Consider the following 21,468-nt stretch of genomic DNA (forward strand, 5'->3'; position numbering starts at 1 on the left):
TCCCTAAATATCAATGACTGAACCTATTAAGGATTCAGTAAATTTAGATGGTTGTCCACACATCTTGTGTGTGTGTCTCCTCTATTAAATTCACCACTCCGCCTTATCTATAAACAGTTGGATTAGATTAAACATATTGTATTTCACATGAAGGGTCATCACCTACATCGCTATTTCTTTCTGGAAAACCTAAAAAATAACTAAGAACACAGCCATAAATTTCGCTTCCACTTTTCCGTGGTCCCTATGATGGAACTGTTAGAAATATTTCCTGTTCTTGTCGTCAGCCAATAAGCCGGATAAATTACGGACAGGAAGAGACGCATTAGAAGAAAAATTCAATGCTCGCCAATGTCCAAATTGGTTTAGCGTTCTCGTGATCTAATGGATGGATTAAAACAATGTAGCCCAACGTGTGCAGACGGATTTGTGACTTCATCAACTGGTCCACTTCTTCACCAGTTAAAAATGACCATTATATCTACTGTTCTGCCACACTGTCACTCAACACAATGACGAAATTTCGCTTAAGTACTGCCACAACACATTGGGTGATAATTTGCTATTACCTACCTGCATATCTGGTTCTGCCTCGTAAATGAATTCATGCGCAGAAGGTTTTTTATCAGATGAGGTGGATTCTCATGACTTTTGAGTGTGACTAATTCAAAGAAACAATATAGGTTTTGGAGAATTGCATCTAGAATAGTTCAAATCTGGATACACGCTACTTGCGAAACTTACCCGACTCCAGATTTTGATCCTTGTTGAATTGCATTTAGCAATCTTTGAGTTCATTTACTAGGAGTAATATACTCCACAACGTCCATCCATACCGACCATGTCGAGCAGCACAGACGTGTCGGCAGGTTCTGCTACTCCCAAGGAGAGAAGAAAGTCATTTCTTGACTTTGGTGGACCCAATTCCCTCGCCAACTTTGCCTCTTCTTATTCCAGGGCGCAGGCATATGTAGGTTCTTCACTTTTGGAACAGACAGCTTCAGAGGTCAGGATTAACGATGAAATGTCACCTAATACTTCACCTTTCTTGAGACCGCTGGGAGACATAGAAGAAGGCGCTATCCTAGAAGACGACGAGGAAATTACTGGTTTTCCTGCTCCTAATGGTTATGACCATATAACGACTTTCCAATTCCCTACGACTCCTACGGAAGAAACGCCTTTATTTCATAGTGAACCATCTGTGAGAAAGATGTCAGTGAATTCAGTCAGCTCATTTGCACTCATCACTGGAAGCTCTACAGCACCTCAGACGGTTTTCAACTCCATCAATACCCTTTTGGGAATAGCCATGTTAACCCTTCCATTTGGAATGAAACTCACAGGTTGGGTGTTAGGAACAGCCATGTTAGCTGTGAGTTCCGTCTTGACTGCAACAACAGCCAAATTCTTGGGAAGAATTCTAAGAAAACACCGTGGATTGCGTACTTATGGAGACATTTCTCATTTATATGGTGGACCCACTTTTCTGTTCTTTGTGACTGGCTTGTTCTCGTTAGATTTGTTAATGGCGTCTCTCTCATTAATTTTGCTTTTCACAGATTCCTTTTTGCTTTTGCTTCCAGGAGTTAAGCCAGCCGTGTTTAAAGCTGCAATCGTAGCTGCTGGTTTTCTCTTGTCCTTGTTCCCGCTTACCATTCTTTCTATTTTGAGTTTGATTGGTATTCTTTGTACTGTTTGCATTATTATCGTCATTGTATTCTGTGGATTTCTTGTAGAGACACCACCTGGATCACTTTTGGTTCCAGCCGCAACGAACTTGTGGCCATCGGATATTAAACATGTATTCCTTTCTTTGGGTATTTTCATGGCACCATGGGGTGGTCATCCTGTCTTTCCTGAGTTGTACAATGATATGAGACATCCACTGAAGTTTTCAAATTGCTGTAACGTCTCGTTTGCTATTACATTCAGTTTTGACTACTTTATTGCTGTCATTGGTTTTGTAATGTACGGATTGACGTGTGAAGACTCCATCATTAAGAATCTCATGTCGAACCCTAACTACCCAGCATGGGTTAATCCTTTGATCTGTTTCTTCATGGGACTTATTCCGGTTTCGAAATTACCATTAATTACCAAACCTATTGTCACCGTCTATGAATCTATCTTGGGCTTGCATACTCACCAGCTTCAACATCAAAAGAAGTCAGGAGTTGTGGAAAAGCCACATGATCCTCACTTCTATACAAGAATCCTTTGTAGATTTATCTACTGTCTGTTTCTTCTTGCAGTTTCCTTGACCATTAATTCGTTTGGTAAGTTGGTCTCGTTTGTGGGTGCGGCTATTTGCTTCACACTTTGTCTTGTCTTACCATTCCTATTCTACTTGCATTTTTTCAAGGAAGAATTACTGAAGATTCAACAATACTTCTTGGTGATGGGTATTGTCATCGGTATTGCGGGCTCGATACTTGGTACTTATGCCTCCATTACTATGGATGTGAACATATAGTACCGTTTGCATAGCTATATCAACCACTTTAATAGAAAGTTTTGTTCAATTTGTATATATATCAAATCTCTGCTTTCGTGTACATTATACATATATAATTGGTCTACTGTTTGAGATAAAAATTATATAAATATAAAAGTAGATCAATAATACCAAAAAGATAAAGAAATTACTTTTTGTTTTTGATGGTCTAAACTGTCTGGAGAATAATGACCTTTTTTGATTAGCAAGTCGAGCCTTGCCCGAGTCTTCATGGATTTGACAAAAGTAGTAATCATAATAACAATAAAAGAATAATAATACCCTCTATAAAACTCAAATACCTTTTGATATGGATACATTTGTAACTAAAACTTCTTTTGAAAATCACAGTCCCTAAAAAAATAGTGTGTTCATCTCTTCGACTTGTTGGAGCTGACACTAGCGTGTCTGCTGGAGTAAACATACTGGTCGTACTCGGAGTCCTCATCCACATCAACCTCATTGGCAAGAATGTTGGCCGCGTAGATTAAATTGTCATGCTGAGATTTGGCCAAATACTGAGCCATCACTTGCGAGCCTGAAGTTGAATACATCCCTCCCTTGTGCACTGGTGGAGCAACTGACGATGCCGGATTATAACGCTGTTGAGGTGCTGGTTGATAGAATTGCTGTGGAGGTGCTGGAATAGCCTGGCCTGGATAGAAATTTCCATTGTAGCTTGGTGCATACACTGGAGCTGGTCTAACTGCCGACACGCTGCCATTTCTACCTGATTGAGGGTAGTAATACACCTGTTGCTGCATATATGGAGATGAAGCAAACTTGAAACCCTGGTGGTGTTGGACCGAAGGAGGATGCGAGTACTTGCCGTAGTTAGAATTCAAAGACACGTTGGACGAGTTTCTAGACGACTTTTTCATATGAATAGACAAATCAGAATTGTTATACCTGTTGTGGTAAACTCTTTGTTGGAAACGACCGTTGCTCTGTTGATGGTTTCCGTTAGCTGAATTGCTACGCTTCTTGTATTCCTTATTGCTATTGTGAGCAGTAGTGGAAGTAGTTTCATCTGAACCAATAATGATGGAAACATCATCCTCGTCTTCTTCATCTTCGTCAAGTTCTTCATCCCCATTATCTTCGGGCTCAGTTGCTTCACTGATTCCCAAAATGTTATCAACTGCTGGATTTTTGCCGTCCTTTGATTCCTCAACTGCAGGGAAAATTTCAGCTTCTGCAGAATCTCCATTTTTTTCAAGATCTTCAGCAACTTCAGCCTTTTCTTCTTCATTCTCTTGCTTTTCCGAATTGCTGATGATTCCAAAGACCATTGCAGCTTCTTCACTGATTGTTTCAGCCATGAACGCATCAGTTTCATTCATTCTGGTTTCTTCGTCATAGTCTTCGTCATCGTAAACCTCATCACCAAACTTGTCCTTCTTATTCTTAGGGATCAGTTTGTTCCTATTCTGTTGGTATTGTTTGTAAGTAGAACCTGTTCCACTCATCTTCTTCTTGAAGCTAAATTTAGGTTGGTTTCCACATCTGTCCTTAGCGAAACTGATTTTGAATGGCTTGTACTTGTTGTAGAAGATATCAACATCTTCAGTCTTCTCGTGCCTGAGCAACTTACGAAGTTTGCTAATGGCAATCTTAGCATCATTCTCAAATATTTCCACTAACTTGATAGCATCGATTATGTGAAGGAAGTTCAAGAAACCGCAGTCTTTGTTATGGTAAAAGTTGATTTGTTCCAATTCCCCAAACTTGGAGAAGTCTTCACGCAATTCATCTTCAGCTGGTAATCTAGGTTTTACTGGAGTAGAGCCATCAGGATTAGGCTCTCTGATCAACTTGATGCCAATGTACACATTTCTGGAGGCACCAGCAGTAACAGCAAGAGAGACTTCTCTGCTCACAGGTCCACTGTGTTGCTTAGCCCAGCCAACAGTAATATCATAACCATGGATAATCAACTGGTGCAACACCTGATGATTCAAGTAGAACTTGAGAGCAATCCCTGGATCCACGAAAGTGATGAAGCAAACCTTCTTCTCCTGATGGTAATTGATTGATTCAACTAGACCACCTGCTCTGACGTTGTTGGCGATTTCTTCAATAGTAGTGTTGGGATGCAAGTTACCCAAATAAATAGTTCTATTACCAACGTTGAACGGATCTGGGTTCATTTGGTAATTAGATCCCGTAGCAGAACCAGATGAGGGACCGACAGGATTGGACATACCGGGATGGCTGGTGGTAGGCATGATAGGCATCATGGCAGGGAAATATGTTTGAAGAGCCTGATATCTGGGGTAAGGAGAGTATCCACTATTTTGACTCATGACCGAAGTAGAGTAGTTAGAACTGTTCAACACGTCGTGGTCAAGCAGATCGTCATCATCAGCTACATCCACTTCGTCTCGATGACCTACAACTGGCTGCTTGCTCATAGGAATCGGAGACTCGCCAGAACTGATGGATAACGAAGGATCGTCTACAAGAGAAGACGTAGGACTTAAAGAATCCATCAAGTTCTGGTGTGCTGGTGCTGTACAATCTGATTTGGAAGCAGATCCGCTTCCTGCTAAGATGTCGCTGGCAGTGTCAAGAGGGTCTACATCTTCCTCAGGAATGTTGGTGAACTGTTGAATATGCAGTTTGGTCACACCTGCTCCACCCACAGAAGGCTTGGACTTCTTCTTTTGAAGATTGCTTGCAGGTTCTACTGGAGTTCTGTCACATCTATCTTGGTGAAACGAGACGTTGCTGAACTTGATGTCGTATCTGAGGTTGACTTCATTGACATCACGAGAAGTTCTCTTCTTCGTAGTGCCTTCTTTGTTGTTGATCAACCTTTGAATATCATGCTGGATACGGCGCAAGTAACTTTCGTATGTCTTGATGGCAGCATCTATCGATGTGAAATGAACTATTACAGACCCTGGAAAACGCACATCAGATTCAGATGGTGTCGCTTGATTTGTTGAATCCTTCTCATCTTCAATTTGTTCTTCAGATTCTTTGAGTTCCTTAGAGTCTGGATCTTCCTCTTCCTTGGCTGCTTCTTCAGTTTCAGAAGTCCTCAAAGGCGGTGCGGCCAAAGCAGAGTCATCAGAATCCACCGTGACTTCAGATTTCTTATCCAGCTGCGAATTTTGCTCTATCTGAGTATTTAAGTCGATTATAAAGTCCTCCACATCGCCAAACTTCAAACACTGGTTATTTATAAACAACTTGATGTGTTCGATACGCAGATTCTCAGGCACATCCGCAATCTCAGGTTTTATCTTAATGGTGAACTTTATGAGCAAACAACGCGTAGCGTTAAACTCCAAGATGTAGTTCAAAGTCTTCAACTTGATGAAGTCCTGGTTGTTTGTCGTAGGTACCAATGTGTTGGTTGCCGAGCCGATCGGACTCACTGAGGCCGTATCGTTGAGCTGAATACGCAAATGCTTCGAGTCATTTAACTTGGCCTTAAGAGCCGACATCTGTGACGCATTCTTCAAATACCTGAGGTGGAACAAGATTGAGATCTTGGAGTTGATGAACGATATGTAACAGACTTTGACCTCCTTGGGATAACTGGGGTCACGCGCAAGTATCGACTTCGAAGTAGCCTTCGTGAACATCTTACAATACTCGATGGGCCCATATTCGACTTCGTTCAAGAGATCATTAAGAGTCAAGTTTGGATCAAGATTCTTGAGGATGACTGTTCTCAGAAGATTCAACTGGTCCAAGTTGTGATTTAATAACGAGTTGGACGAATTGGAAGACGTTGTGTTGTTGAGATGGGTCAAGTATGGTGAGCCGTGTTGACTATGGTGGTTATGGTTATGGCTATTGCTGTGATGGCTACTGTGACTAAAGGTACGGTGGTTCTGTCTTGGTGAAGCCATCACTGGCAGTGGAGGAACCATCTGATACACTGCATGTTGTTGTGCCTGTGGTGGGAAATGCATAGAAGCTGGCAGGGCAAAGTAGGGTGAACCCATCAACAAATTAGAGGGAAGCATAGACTGGGAGTAGGTGAGATCAAGAGGTGTCAATGGAGGCTGCGACGGCTGCTGCTGTTGGTTCAAAACCTGATGGGGGTGGAGTTGAACGTGCGGATAGTGTTTGTTCTGGTACTGGACCAGGTCCATTGGTCGTGAGTAGTATACTGTCTGAGGGAACATTGCGACTAGATCTGATAATAAATACTAAAATCTAACAAATTAGAAGTTGCTCTTTTGTTGGATACTAATTTAATAGTAAAGCGTTACTGTAATCTATTAGTATTGTTTGTGGAACTAATAGTGTCAGTACTATTGAAAATATTCTGCACTGTTTACTATTGTGGTAGCTGTAGTAGTGGGAACAAGTGTCACTGCTGAAAAGTGTCACTAGTGGGTAAATCGTGTCAGCAGATAGTGGAGTGAACGGATATTATGTGTTGTCGGTTCAGAAAACAGACGTAGTACTTGTAGAGAAGTAAGTTGAGAAGCTATCAGGCTCCTAAGGGTGAGTCTTTCAGTGTTGATAGTTTTGGACCTCGTGCTATTAATAGCGAGGGTATACTGTGAAGTGCGTAGCGAGACACCACGTATAGTTTATTGGTAACGGTACTTTAGCAGTTATGAGGCTAACGAAAACGAAAGAGGTCGTAGTAGCCTGGCTAAGTCCAAGGGTGAAACGTATAAGGGCCAACGGAAAAGTTCGTGGGTGAACTCGTGGTGAAGGTGATGAAAAACGAAAAAAAAAACGACACGAACCTAACGAGACAGTATTCTAGCTAGGGTGGGCGCGGCGCAGGGGTAAAACGAAAAGGAGAATGTAGCGAAGATGGCCGCTGGGGAGAGGAGACTCAACAGAAAGACAAAGACAACGAACGAAACGGAGGCCAAAGTTGGAGTGATTAAACAAGAAAGAAAAAGATGTTATGACCAGGCGACGTGAAATGACAATCCGAAACTGGGCTACTCTAAAAACAACCAGGCTAGTCTGTGAATTTTCTCTGTGTAGGACGACGGGCTCGACGAATATTAGCGAGAAACAAAAGGAATCCCACTCCGTGAAGATTGGCGATTTGACGTTGTGCAGTAAAAGCCTCGTTAGTGTGAGCGTGGAGGGGAAACCAGGATGGGGCGCCTGGACTTAGAAATTTAGGACGGGCAGCTAGGGAGAAAAGATACGAAGTCGTAAGGGTAGCTGGTAGAGCAGGAAAAGAAGAGAAGTGCAAAGAGGATTCGGAACTTTGCAAAGACGAGGAAACAAAACTACAGTCTAATCGGCCCTGGTCCTTCGAGGTCTAGCCATTCGTCCAAAGTGGCATACGTGGAGATCTATTACGAACACCTCGGAACAATATTAAGTATGTTAATACCGGGTGGTTAAAAATTTTTGGTCGTTCTACAAGGACCCCTGTACTTCCGCTACGCTATGCTACGAATAATTCTTGCTGCAACCGCGAGAACGACACCATTTCTGTCACTAGACGCTCCGGTCGTGGGTTGGTGGAAGCGTTTCCAGCACGATAATATCAGGTGTATTATTTTAGCGGTGTTTCTTTCAGGAAATTTTTTCAATTTTTTTTTGTTTGCCAGCTAAATTGGCTTTTCCTGCTTGGCCATTCTGTTTCAGACGTCGTCTCCATATATCCAGCACGCTTCCACCTTGCTGCCATTCCGTATGTCGCAAGCTCTGCTATTTAACCGCATGATTTTATGTGGTGAGAACCCCAATTGCGCGTGCGACTTAGGTGTCGGCAGCACCATCTCTTGTGGAAAAAAAAAAAAAAGAAAGTACAACCTGGAAAAAACCCTGAAAAATAATCAAAAATACCCAGGTAAAATACCATGAAACATCTTAGATCAACACCGCAGGAAAATATCGGCCTTAGTGGTGGGAAATGGGCCAAATCCGCCAGTCCTGAGATTTCAGCTTCCATTCTCATCTAACAAAATCATCTAGAAACAGTCCGCAAATCCACCTGCGCTGAACCACTCCCGTGTCACACCAGGTTCATTCGCCCACACGGCCCCGTCTATATCTGGTCTCTCTATACATTCACCACTGCATGTTCTCCTTCACGGGGTGCGATTTCTACAGTTTACCTCAATTCCCCGTCCAGATCTCTCCTCTCCACTGGCGACTTTTCGGCGCCAGGGTTATTTTGTTCTCTAAAAAGACTAATATCTGTGGCCAAAGCGCATGCAGGCAGCGGTACATGGATTGCAGGTTTGGTTTCCTTACACCATCTAATTTTAATTTTCACGCGTTCCATGAAGAAGATAACCAGAAGAAGGAAGACGAATCAATCGCAACGCATCTACCCCTGAAACAGCCATCTTCGTGACACAAAGGTCTCCGGACCAACGCCATCCTGGTTGATGGTGCAACGGGCCTGTCTTCGTCAGGCTTCCTTGCTTCTGGACATCTCTCCATACGTCCAGCGAATTTGGCTGGCTGTCTTCTATGGCTCTCTGGCGCTCAGGTACTGCTGTGGGAAGTCTCCCCAAATGCGTGCGGCTTACCGAAAAACGTACAATTACACACAAATACGATCTCCAGGCTCGCGCCAGTCGTAAGGCTCGCGACTGCTTAGCGAATCGTATGAGGACACTATTGCAAACGGTTTAATACGAAACGTCTGTCTGGCTGCTAGCCCGAGTTCTCTCCGTGTGGCCAGGAGTTATTTGCGGTGGTTTTAAGATAGCTCCACATAATATTCGCGGAATCGGTTGCACACATGGTGCGGTGTCCTGATTCTCATCAATATTTTGCAATTCTAATTTCTACACTTAAAGGGCCAAACGGCGTGTGCAACCGGCCAAGGAAAAATTGACCCACACCATACAACAACTATCTGACGGTTATTCTAAACACGGTTAGTCTACGTGCCGTAGGTTCTAACCTGTAAATCGTCCGTATTTTCTTCCTCCTATTCCTCTTTCGGTGGACCCTGAGCTTCTAAGAAACCTCGTCCTGCATTGCAATTTCTTTACCCATTTCAGTAATACTGTGGAACTAGAATTTTACCGTTTGGGCCATGACAATTCCAATCTTGTACCTTGGGCCCAGTCGAAGAATTCTGTCATCTACATCCAGAGTCTGGAACACCGATCCAGTCACACCTCAATTTTCATCTCTAGTCCAAGCTCAAATACGAGTAAATTTTGCTCGACTTACCCTGCAAAGCTGAAAAGCTCAAAAGCTCAAAAGCTCAAAAGCTCGAATATAGACATCTTCCCAGATCGAGGCTTACGCCCCATGAAATGCTTTCCTTAGATATAATGCAATCCACCGAACACAGTCAGTAGAACTGCAAGAGAATGGCCGTTGCAGAAAATATCCAGCCATGCCGGTGTTTTGCTTCTTCCACCTCTCGAGTCCATCTATTTGTGCCTACTCCCCTGCATTTCTATGAGCGTGAAATGTGAATTATTTTAACATGACGTCTATGTCTTTCCACTATAAATCCTACATCCAAATGTGCCTCTAGATCTTGCTCCTAGTTCTGGTATTTAGTTACAATTCAAAACATTCACTGGCTCAGCTTTGAAATTATGTAAAATCAGACAGCATGGAGTTCTGCGTCCAGTCATTGTTTCTCTTACGAAGATCATTTTACGACCGCTGGAAATTTCACGTTTGTATGCCATTGTTTGATCTGCACCGTAGAGCAACAAGATGAAATTTGTTTTGAGATCTGCTTTTGCTCCACCGCGGGTGGAGAATCCAATCCACTACTGCTAATTGTTTTCACGATCTCAGTGCAATCGAAGTAGTCGGTCTTTGAGTCGGAACATTTTCGAAAACATATGTGTATTTACTTTTACGAAATACATAAAAGGCTCACAGTTTAGAATAAGCTCTGAAGTGGTGTATATGTTTCTTGTATATATGACATAAATATCTAATTTTCTGTTCAGACAATAACCATTGGCAGTACATTCAGAATCAAGAAATTCCCATGGTTTGATGGAACATCATTCTCTGGACGCTAGGTAAAGTGTTACGCATTCCGAGTACTACCCACAGAATTTCAATGGCTATTGTACTGCCGCAAGAGGAGTCGGAATGGACGTTTTGTATGTTGACTTTGAATACAACGTGAAGTATTATCAGAGAGTTGAAACATTATTCACGGTATCTCGGATTAAATTTACGATACAAATTCGAATGAATATAGTCTAAAATCAACGAGGAATTGCTGGCCAAGTTGACAGAATTCAAAGCCCAACGATCGAGGTACATTTTGGGATTCCGAAAGAAATTCCGAGCACACAGCAACAATACCTGTGTTTGTATATTTGAACCAAACAATGTTTAGGTCACTACTGTTTTAGAGCACCATGTGGTTTATCTCTCTACATAAGAAGGCTGGTAACAGTGGTGTTTGCTTCGCCATCATATATCTATATTAAAGGAATTGGGAAACAAAAAGAATTCTCAGACAGATATAAGGTTACTAATAGAGGGAGAAGTGGTTTATCAATTGGATGTATTTTGGATAGCTTTCGTAAGTATTTGTCGTAATATTGACATCTATAATGTTTAGATTGCAAAATCAAAAAGTAACAATATTTTTACTGACAAATGAGATGCTTACTGGAAATATTAGCGTACAGAAATAATCACTACAGTAGTAAAACTATGGGTTACATTTTCCACATTTCCGACTCTCCAGAAACCACCACTTGTATTAATTAGTCTGCAAAAAAGGATGCAGCAGCCACAAAGACTGAAGAAACTCAGAAAATCCAGAAGTGAGTAAGCAAAAGCTCCCATCACATGACTAATACTGTATGATTGTTCACGTGACCCTCATCTTTCCAAAAAATTTTGATTGGAAAAATCAGATCTGGAAAAAAACAAAAGGAGACTTACCAAACATCCATCAGTTGTTGATTTTTACCCATTGCTAGAACACGATTGTACGGTCGTAATTCATCAGTGAAAACTCAGCGCATTACATAATCCATCATGGCTCAAGAAGTTCCTACTTTCAAATTAGTATTGGTTGGAGACGGTGGTACCGGTAAGACCACCTTCGTCAAGAGACACTTGACAGGTGAGTTTGAAAAGAAATACATTGCCACCTTGGGTGTCGAAGTCCACCCTTTGGGCTTCCACACCAACTTCGGTGAATTGAAGTTTGATGTTTGGGACACTGCCGGACAAGAAAAGTTTGGTGGTTTGAGAGACGGTTACTACATCAATGGTCAGTGTGGTATCATCATGTTCGACGTCACCTCGAGAATCACCTACAAGAACGTTCCTAACTGGCACAGAGACTTGGTCAGAGTGTGTGAAAACATCCCAATCGTGTTGTGTGGTAACAAGGTCGACGTCAAAGAACGTAAGGTCAAGGCCAAGACCATCACCTTCCACAGAAAGAAGAACTTGCAATACTACGATATCTCTGCCAAGTCCAACTACAACTTCGAAAAGCCATTCTTGTGGTTGGCTAGAAAGTTGGTCGGTAACCCTCAGTTGGAATTCGTTGCCTCCCCAGCCTTGGCTCCTCCAGAAGTTCAAGTCGATGCCGACTTGATGCAAAAATACCAGCAGGAAATGGAACAGGCCACTGCCTTGCCATTGCCTGATGAAGACGACGCCGACTTGTAAGCAGTGTTATCGACTACTGTTTGTGTTAGAGGCTTTGTTTAGTCATCTTGTCCAATAGACAGATGCACAGCTCATCGTTCTAGACGATTGACTATCTGCTTTTGGACAGTCAAGTATCTATGACGAGAAATTTGGTATATAATCATATAGTATTTTATAGTGTTTTCTAAAATATAGAACTTGTCATTTATGTGAACGGCTGTCGTTTATTTAATTGGCTAGTAATACAGACTGAAGTAAAATGCTAGGTATCTATAAGAAGAAAGGATATCTATGGGTTAATGATAGCAATACAGGCTCTGGAAATTAATAATCCATATATTGGTTGTGATGAACATTATTAGCTTTCATATCATAATTCATGATTGCTCTTTGTACTTGGCAATTGCTTTCTTATACTCTTCTGTGTAATGAAATATAGAAGGTGGCGGATTTGGGAACCCTGTCAAGTTTGGAGGAGGAGGCAATTTCAATGCTGATTCCTCTCTATATTTAGCGTCTATTTCCGAGTCCTTACCATCGGTTTCTTCAGTCTTGTACGAAACATCCACATGATCGTGATCGTAATGCTTTCTTCGTATAGGTGCACTTCCAGGAGCAGCACGGTTAAGGGTCTCAAACGTGACTTCATACACCAAATCGTCAGGATTCCATATTCCCGTTTCCTTGGCCTTTGTTTCGTAGTATGTACAATAGTATTTGATGTGGTTTCTACCGATTAAATGAGACTTTCTCACGCTCATGGTATCGTGAGTCAAGTACGAATTACAGTAATCACAGTAGTACTTGGGCATTTTGATATGAAAAAAGTTAGACAGAACGAAAAGGATAATATACCTTAGTATGTTTAAAGTAGTGCCAGGATATTGAAATAGGCTGACACTTTAGAATATGAGAGTAGAGCTTTGATTGATTTCTTCAAACTGGAGTTAGGCTGAACTTTTCAAGTATACTCTTCACTTGAAGGAAGCACATATGATTAATATCAGATGATCTACATCACATGATTAAAATTTTCATCCGTCTGAGTCGCAGTTCCATTAGCCAATTAGATTTCCTAGTCTTTGCATAGTTAACAAAAGTTGCCGCCATACACGACCCCGATAATCGGTGAGAAAAATTTGGAAAACACTGAATCTTTAACAAAGTATTCAACTGGTTTAATAGCAAGACGAAAGACGGTATTCAATCCAGCATCATCCTCATACGCAGCAGCCATGTTTAGACCAGTTATTGTAAGTATAACACAAGAAAGAACCGGGTTTCCATGTGATCTGGAATCTTTTTTCAGTAGACCATAAGAAGTGAAGTTGTGAATATTCAATTGAGATTTAGGAGACACTGTTGTCCACGATTTGAGAGAAACAGACAACAGCCATAGAAAAAAATGGGACAAGCAAGATATATGAAATGTGGGAATGATAATTGGCTGATTTACTCAAAGAAACGTTCCAGAGGCATAGCCATAGCATTTCCAATATGTAATTGTTAAAATTCTACCAAAATTTTCGACAATGATTGCAACGTTAGCTGGAATGATACCATTTCAAGGCTTCTCAGAACAGACAACAAATCAAATTCAACCAAGAAGAGCCTGAAACCTATTCTTGAAAAACGAACCGCGAATTGATTAATTTAAATTCTCTTTTTCAACCTACTGGATAATCAATACATTTCTATCGATACTAACTATTCTAGCGTTTGTCATCTAAGAGATTGTTCTCTGTTACTCCAAGAAGAAGCAGCGCCATTGCTGATTTATACATTCAACAAATCAAAGCCTTCAAGCCTGTTGCTCTCTCTGCCAAGGACCTCGAAGGTGCCGTGCAAGCTTTCCAATTGCCAGCTAAGCCTGCTGTGCCATCTTCTGAAATCAGTGCTGAAGCCTTGAATGCATACGAAACTTCCGAAGTGGAAACTGCCGCTGTGCCATCCTCTTCTGGTGCTGCTCCTGTTGAAGAAGACTGGTTCGTTTTCGAAGAAGAGACCGAAGAACACCACTAAGCTCTAGGAATACTGTATCCCTAGATATTCATTTGAAAGAGTAGATGAACGTTATAAAAGTACATTTCTCAGAACATGGGGCCAGCTGTGAGGCTAGTCCTTCTAACCCATAGGTAAGAAGAATCTATATTTCTCTCTATTTATATTTTTTTCAGCACAAGCACAATAAAATATTGAAAAATTATTACTTTTAGCAGATACAGTAGGATATTTACATGAAAAGCATAGACTGGGTATAAATGTATGGTGATTACAAATTGTTCAGATATTCATTCAATCGCTACAATGAACTTTTCAGGTTCTGACATACATGGTTGACATGTCGCAGATGTCTCGCGACATTTTTTGTTTTTGTTTTGATCTTCTAGAAATTAGCAACTATTTGTACTTTCTATCAGAACCAGCTCTTTCACTTATTTACATATCCCACCTTTAGCATGTCCTTAGGAGCAGCCTACTTAGACACGGAACCGATCCGCCATGCTTCTGATCTCATCAATTCTATGTTGTTGTCACGTGCATACACTGATCAGAAGATCCAGTTCACAACTATAGACTGGGATGATCTTATACGAGATCAAGTATTGGACAACGAAGAAGTTCCCAAAATTAATGAGCTCAAAGTCACAGAGAAGTTGTATGAAAACGACAGAGCAACTATCAACATTATTCATTCTTTACTCGTAGCATTAGACAGAAATCGTGGGCAGCAGAAATTGTCCAACCAGACTATTCATCAGAAAGATGCCACTATAGAGAGTTTAAAAAGTCGAATACTGTTGCTTGAAACACAATTGGCGCAGTCAGAGAATAAGGTGGACAAATTGGTTCATTTTGACCAAAACGAGTTGAACAAACGTATCACAGACTTGAGTCGACACAATAAGATCCAGGCACAAGACCTAAATAAGCTCAGGAATTGGGCTGGAGATATAAAGACGAAGTATAGAGTCGAATTAAAAAAGAAGACGCTTGAGATCAGCGAATTGAAAAACAAACTTTTGGAAAAGAGAAATCTTTCATCGACTCTAGTTTACGGAATACCGTCTTCTTCCAATGGACATGTTGGTGCAAACAATGATGATTCAGCCACTATCAATGCCAATATAATATACAACAATAATCCCATAATAGATAACACGAACACATCCACTAATATTGTGAATTCGCCTATAACTCAACAGATTCTAAATCTGGAACATGTTGAATTGTCTTCAAATTTCACTTCTGTGATAGACAGCCTTGCTTCTGAAAATTACAAGTTTTCACGATTAATTGATTCCATCAATGAATACTACTACGAGTTTAACAATCAGCTCTCTGACGTTAAGTTGCGAGACATATCTGCGGTTGTTATACCGAATCCATCAGATATAATCGATCTCCAGTCTATTTCTAAAGTAGAACCTGGGGTAATCCAGAGATACCTAGACGAACTAGAATCTTTCGATGTTCTCTCCAAGCCTATATTGAACAACATATACAAATTATATCATAACTTGACGAATCTAGTCTTCGTCTTGGGAAATTCTTCTACGACATTTTCGCCAGACAGAGATAACACCAGAAGTAAACAACTAGAAAAGGACTTAGATATTATGACAAGAAACTGGAAGGATGCATTGAAAACAGCCGAAAATTGGCGAAACATACATCAAAAACATATTGAACAGGAGAATAAATAGGTAATCTAGGACAATCTAGCAACTTTATCTTTTAATCAGATGGTTTCATTGGTAGGTGGGGCATTGTGCATGCTTCGGAGTACGGTTGTTTCCAAAGTGACTACATTCAAGGGGAAATCCTTAAGAAGATCATAATCGGAAGTAGTTCGAGAAGTAATCTTTTTGACTCTTAGTGACAAATCACTAGTCTCACTGTTGTATTCCAAAAAAGTGTTGAGGATTATTCCCGTACAATAAATCTTGCCATAGTTGGGATCAGATTTATCAACAAAGATTTCCTCATCGTGTAGTTTATATCCATCAAGAGTCACTTCTCCCGAGACAGAATCCTTATTTGAATTGATAAGTTCTTCGTGACTGATGTTGTTGTCGTTTTCTCTCTTCATCATACTCAAGGATTTTACAGAAACCTGATCGGAGTCTTGTCTTACGTAAAACTTTACGATCCGTAACAAATCTCCGGGCTGTAAGTACTTGAATTCGTACTCTTCTCTGCCTTGAAACGGTTTGACTACGACGACAATTCCTCCTACTGAAACAAGATGGTGCAGAAATGGATCGCGCACTTCTTTAATGGCTCTTTCGTCGTTGTTCACCGAGTCCTGGATCAAACTCTGAAGCATCAACGTTCTGGAAAACGAGTCGTATTGGTCAGAAATATAATTCTGTTTCTTTTCGGATGGACGCGCAAGAACAGTTTGGATGTTGTTGGAACCATCTCTCTTGTAATGAATGAACGACATACGTCTTGCAATAGTTTCCAGATGAGCCCTTCTTAGATTTGGGTTCTGTTTGAGATCGTCAAACAACCCCTCAGTCATGTTGTCAAACTTTTCAACTGCACTTTCGTATTCCAGCGTATTACAGTGCTGAATGTTGTCTTTGGAAGTGTTGGTGTTGTGATTGGAATGACTTTTGTTCTGGTTGGCATTGGAAATGGGAAAGCTATTAAGGACAATCTGCGAAGACAAGGGAGAAATACGTGTATTATTGGGAGCGTTGTAGCTTTTGACTTGATGGAGCTGATTTTCAAGATCTACTGGACCAGAAATGACCTGATTGGCATGGATGCCGCCGAATCTAGAAGGTGCTGTTCTTAAAGGAGACATTAGTCCAAATTTCAATCTTCCTGGAGTGTTTTTATCATTTTCCTCGACGTAGGCATAGCAGCAACAAGTGATAGTGGCAAAGAGGGTCACACTGAGAAGAATCATTAATCCAAAGATGGTAATGAATACGCCAATAACTGCTGTATTGCTTATAGACATTATGGATACAGTGTTTGTGTCAAAGTGAAGCAGAAAACAATTTTGACGTGTAATATAAGCATGGAAGGAAAAATAGATGTTGCAAAAGTGGCTGCGAAAAATTGATCGATTTAATAAATGCTGAAAAAAAGAAGAGTAGATTTTGAGAAACTCACCCACCCAAAGTGGAGGATAAATGCAAAACCAATACAATTTAAGCAATTGAAACAATTGAAGCCACTACAATATATATTTGAATGGTCATGATCTATTATATACAAAGTCGTAATTTCATATGCATTAGTGATCCAGAGCATCTCCGAAATCATTATGTCTTTTTTTCCTCTATTTCTATAGTAGCATTCTTCAAAAAGCTTTCAAACTCTTCTTCTACGTCTACCACCGCCGCTAGCTCTTCTTCCTCTTGCCGTTTGATTTCTTCCCTTTCCGCATCGAGTTTCGTATATTTTCTGTTTGCTTTCTTGGACTTGCTTTGCTTAACCTTTGTCTTTCTGTCGTTCACTACAGCATTCCTACTGGTTTCAGGATTGTTCAAATCGTCTAGTTTAAGAGCCAATATTTCTCGAGCTCGTTTTCTGTTCAGTTCCTGTGATCTGGAATACTGACATGTTACAACTATGCCCGTGGGTAAGTGTGTTAATTGCACCTTGCTATTACTTTTGTTGATTTTCTGACCTCCAGGACCCCTTCCTCCTTTCAAGAACTTCTCGTCTAGCTCTTCTTCCTTTATGAGCCATTTGGGTCGAGGAGGTAATTTATTTCTCTTCGGTATAGCCCAAAGTCTTGTGAAAGAGGAAAACTGAAAAATCTGAAACTTGGAGCAGACAAGTCTGTTTATGTATAAACAGTTGATTCTGGATAGATTCCCAGCTCTTAGAGAAAACATCCCATTAGTGATGACTACGGAGAGGAGAGGAATGGTGACTACTACGTTTGAGAAGTTCGAGAAGCCATTGTAGTAATACCAACTTTCTGAAAAGAATGTCGCTGCGATCAATAAGATGCAATGCGACATTTAAAACAAGTTGAAAGATTCGAAGTGTGAAACCACCATAGAGTGATTAAATCAGGAAGCATCGTAGACTGACTTGAGAACTTAGGTCTGTATCCAATTCTGAATTCTGAATTCTAATTCACATTTCACATTTTCATATTGGCACTCGTTATTAGAAATTTGAATTAAACTTAGACTGCTTTGACCACAATTCACACAGTTCCGCCCTCGACAATCAATTTTACTTTCTTGAATTGTGAATTTCCATAATTATCAATAAATCTCGCCAAATACAACACTGTATTAGTTATCTTATAGTCTTTGACTATGTTATAATCAGTGGTAAATGAACATGTCGTGGAACTGTAGATGCTTTTACAGGTTCGACGCGTTCAATTATCCAACATGCAATTTAACCCAATCGGGTATATTAATTGAATTTTTCACTACAGCTTTCATTTTTGTGACGGGTAACGATTTGATTTCGTCTTTCTTATCCATAGTTGTATTTCCTGTTCTCTTTCCATTACTGACTTTTCTACTAAATAAGTTTCGTCTAGATTTGCATTCTAGTGTTCAATCTCCAAAACCTTGCGAATCATCACCCACTTTCACACTTTAGTTTCGCAACAGTAGCCATGTCTTTTGAAAGAGGTGAAGTCTATGGTACACAAGTCCTTCCAGGCGAACAGCCTCAGGACAACTCCTTCAATGAGGTTACCAAAGCGTTCCGTTCGTTCATTCTTGAATTCCGCCTTGACTCCCATTTTGTCTACAGAGACCAATTGCGTGAAAACTTGCTCATCAAGAACTACTTCCTTAAAGTCAACTCTGAACATCTCATCAACTTCAACGAAGTGTTGAATAAGAAGTTGACAGATGACCCTGCGGAAATGATTCCGCTCTTTGAAAGCGCCATCACCGATATCGCTAAGAGAATCACCTACTTGTCCAATGAAGAAGTCCCTGTCGATTTCCCCAACTGTCAGTTGATTTTGTATTCGAATGCTAGTAAAACATCCATCAGAAACTTGGACTCAGAACACATCTCTAAGATCGTTAGAGTCAGCGGAATTGTCATATCTGCCTCTGTGTTGTCCTCGCGTGCCCTTCAAGTTCAACTTATTTGTAGAGCTTGTAAGCATACGATGAAGATCAAGGTCAAATCTGGCTTTGGACAGCTCAACTTACCACCTAAATGCCAAGGGGCTCACAATTTCGACGAGAGTGGTTCACAGGAAAAATGTCCACCAGATCCTTATGTCATTGTTCACGACAAATCGAGCTTCATCGACCAGCAGGTGTTGAAGTTGCAAGAGTCACCTGATATGGTACCTGTGGGTGAAATGCCCAGACACATTCTTCTTCAGGCTGATAGATACATGGCTAATCAAGTTGTACCAGGTACTAGAGTCACTATTGTCGGTATCTACTCGATCTTCCAAGCCAAACAAAGGTCTCAAGGAAGCGTAAACAACGTGGCTATCCGTAATCCATATTTAAAAGTCCTTGGAATCCAGACTGATGTCGATAGCGGAGTCAATGGGCAGGGAATTACGTTCAGCGAAGAAGAAGAAGAAGAATTCATTAAGTTATCGAGGTTGCCCAACTTGTACGACGTTTTCTCTAAGTCTATCGCTCCATCTATTTATGGTAACGAAGACATTAAGAAGGCTATCACCTGTTTACTTATGGGTGGTTCCAAGAAGATCTTGCCAGACGGAATGAGATTAAGAGGAGACATCAATCTCTTACTTCTTGGTGATCCAGGTACAGCCAAGTCGCAATTGTTGAAGTTTGTAGAAAAGATCTCGCCTATTTCTGTCTACACTTCGGGTAAGGGTTCTTCTGCAGCTGGTTTGACTGCTTCCGTTCAAAGGGACCCCCAGACCAGAGATTTCTATTTGGAAGGTGGTGCTATGGTTTTAGCCGATGGAGGTGTTGTGTGTATTGATGAGTTCGACAAGATGAGAGATGAAGACAGAGTAGCTATCCACGAAGCTATGGAACAACAAACCATCTCTATCGCCAAAGCTGGTATTACTACAATCTTAAACTCGAGAACCTCTGTACTTGCAGCTGCTAATCCAGTCTTTGGTAGATACGATGAATTCAAGAGTCCTGGCGAAAACATCGACTTCCAAACTACCATCTTGTCGAGATTTGATATGATTTTCATCATCAAAGATGATCACAACGAGCTGAGAGATATGTCCATCGCCAAGCACGTTATGAATGTCCACACCGGTGGAAAGATACAAGAACAGAACCAAGAAGGTGAAATTCCTATCGAAACTATGAAGAGATATATCCAGTATGCCAAGTTGAGATGTGCACCACGATTGAGTCCTGATGCTTCGGAAAGATTGTCGTCTCATTTTGTGTCCATTAGAAGAAGATTACAAATCAACGAAGCCGATATGAACGAAAGATCGTCTATTCCTATCACTGTCAGACAATTGGAAGCTATTATCCGTATCACTGAATCTTTGGCCAAGTTGACTTTGTCTCCAGTAGCCACCGAAGAACATGTAGAAGAAGCAATTAGACTATTCACAGCATCTACCATGGATGCCGTAGATCAAGGTATCGCTAGTGGTGGCTCTGGTGATGCTACCCTAAACGCAGAGATTAAGAAGGTAGAACACGAGTTGAGAAGAAGATTACCCATTGGTTGGTCCACAGCTTACAACACCTTAAGAAAAGAATTTGTGGATTCAGGTAGGGCAACTCCTGCTGCATTAGACAAGGCACTCTACATCTTGGAGAGACACGAGGTCATCAGATTGAGACACCAGGGGAAGAACATCTTGCGTGTTGGTGTATAATAGTATTCATTTCTGCTTCTGTAGTTTATATATAATAAAGGCTTGATAAGACTGAACAGTACATTGTAGATTTGTTTGACATACAAATTATGGCATATGGATAAGTTGTAAATAGTGTTTATATGTATTAGTTACAGAACGGTATTATACATAGCCAAAGGCTTTTTAATATACAATGATGACTTTTATGACATGTGTGATCGCCTCATGCCTTCAATATGATCACAATAGAATCTCCTCTTAAAAACAATTTGGAAATGAATCTTTCTCTCGAGATTGACTTAGTAGCCTTGCCCTTGTTGTTCTTGGATGTCTCCGTCCAAAGCTCTTTGACATTTTCTAAAATGAGATTACAGTGTCTGTCGAAAGCACGCACTTTGCCTATCAACTTGTGGTTATTACGACATGAAATCACTATGGGTGTGTTGTTATTAACAGCATTCTGGATAAGTGACATGGGTCCATGGGCAAATTCGAACTCTTCTAACTTTTGAAGTTCGAGTTCTGTCAACTCAGAACGAGGACGATCAATAAGTTCACTAAATATTTGTTAGTAAAAGCTGAAAATACGTAGGTAAGATTGAAAATCATTATATATATAATCGTGGCTCAA

The 21,468-nt window shown here is 40.7% G+C and overlaps 10 protein-coding genes across 10 annotated transcripts; 5 read left to right on the forward strand and 5 right to left on the reverse strand. All coding sequences in view use genetic code 12, as the record gives it.

The window, feature by feature from the left end:
* Nucleotides 1-841: 841 nt before the first annotated feature.
* PICST_60861 (predicted protein) lies at nt 842-2,476 on the forward strand (the record flags this gene model as incomplete). Its single annotated transcript, XM_001384872.1, has 1 exon — nt 842-2,476. One exon carries the CDS (start codon nt 842-844, stop codon nt 2,474-2,476), a length of 1,635 nt encoding a protein of 544 aa, XP_001384909.2.
* A 264-nt stretch (nt 2,477-2,740) lies between these two features.
* On the reverse strand, nt 2,741-7,287 carry PICST_67901 (predicted protein). Its single transcript, XM_001385199.1, has one exon. It carries the CDS (start codon nt 6,640-6,642, stop codon nt 2,869-2,871), a length of 3,774 nt encoding a protein of 1,257 aa, XP_001385236.2. The 5' UTR covers nt 6,643-7,287; the 3' UTR covers nt 2,741-2,868.
* A 4,090-nt stretch (nt 7,288-11,377) lies between these two features.
* On the forward strand, nt 11,378-12,220 carry PICST_84260 (predicted protein). The gene has a single exon (XM_001384873.1). It carries the CDS (start codon nt 11,432-11,434, stop codon nt 12,074-12,076), a length of 645 nt encoding a protein of 214 aa, XP_001384910.1. The 5' UTR covers nt 11,378-11,431; the 3' UTR covers nt 12,077-12,220.
* A 215-nt stretch (nt 12,221-12,435) lies between these two features.
* PICST_32313 (predicted protein) lies at nt 12,436-12,870 on the reverse strand (the record flags this gene model as incomplete). The annotated part of the gene is made up of 1 exon (XM_001385200.1): nt 12,436-12,870. One exon carries the CDS (start codon nt 12,868-12,870, stop codon nt 12,436-12,438), a length of 435 nt encoding a protein of 144 aa, XP_001385237.1.
* A 423-nt stretch (nt 12,871-13,293) lies between these two features.
* Nucleotides 13,294-14,080, forward strand: ATP14 (F1F0-ATPase complex, subunit h; the record flags this gene model as incomplete). Its single annotated transcript, XM_001384874.1, has 2 exons — nt 13,294-13,311; nt 13,775-14,080. 2 exons carry the CDS (start codon nt 13,294-13,296, stop codon nt 14,078-14,080), a joined length of 324 nt encoding a protein of 107 aa, XP_001384911.1.
* A 437-nt stretch (nt 14,081-14,517) lies between these two features.
* On the forward strand, nt 14,518-15,765 carry PICST_32315 (predicted protein; the record flags this gene model as incomplete). Its single annotated transcript, XM_001384875.1, has 1 exon — nt 14,518-15,765. The coding sequence occupies one exon, from the start codon at nt 14,518-14,520 to the stop codon at nt 15,763-15,765; it is 1,248 nt and encodes a 415-aa protein (XP_001384912.2).
* A 104-nt stretch (nt 15,766-15,869) lies between these two features.
* On the reverse strand, nt 15,870-17,033 carry PICST_32316 (predicted protein; the record flags this gene model as incomplete). Its single annotated transcript, XM_001385201.1, has 1 exon — nt 15,870-17,033. A coding segment is annotated over one exon (1,164 nt), but the record flags the coding sequence as incomplete, so codon positions are not given.
* Nucleotides 17,034-17,340: 307 nt separating this feature from the next.
* On the reverse strand, nt 17,341-17,811 carry PICST_60261 (predicted protein; the record flags this gene model as incomplete). Its single annotated transcript, XM_001385202.1, has 1 exon — nt 17,341-17,811. A coding segment is annotated over one exon (471 nt), but the record flags the coding sequence as incomplete, so codon positions are not given.
* Nucleotides 17,812-18,665: 854 nt separating this feature from the next.
* MCM5 (DNA replication licensing factor, MCM5 component) lies at nt 18,666-20,855 on the forward strand (the record flags this gene model as incomplete). The annotated part of the gene is made up of 1 exon (XM_001384876.1): nt 18,666-20,855. The coding sequence occupies one exon, from the start codon at nt 18,666-18,668 to the stop codon at nt 20,853-20,855; it is 2,190 nt and encodes a 729-aa protein (XP_001384913.2).
* Nucleotides 20,856-21,060: 205 nt separating this feature from the next.
* Nucleotides 21,061-21,399, reverse strand: PICST_60825 (predicted protein; the record flags this gene model as incomplete). Its single annotated transcript, XM_001385203.1, has 1 exon — nt 21,061-21,399. A coding segment is annotated over one exon (339 nt), but the record flags the coding sequence as incomplete, so codon positions are not given.
* Nucleotides 21,400-21,468: the final 69 nt, after the last annotated feature.

This window comes from Scheffersomyces stipitis, chromosome 5, assembly GCF_000209165.1.
Source record: "Scheffersomyces stipitis CBS 6054 chromosome 5, complete sequence".
Lineage (NCBI taxonomy): Eukaryota > Fungi > Ascomycota > Pichiomycetes > Serinales > Debaryomycetaceae > Scheffersomyces > Scheffersomyces stipitis.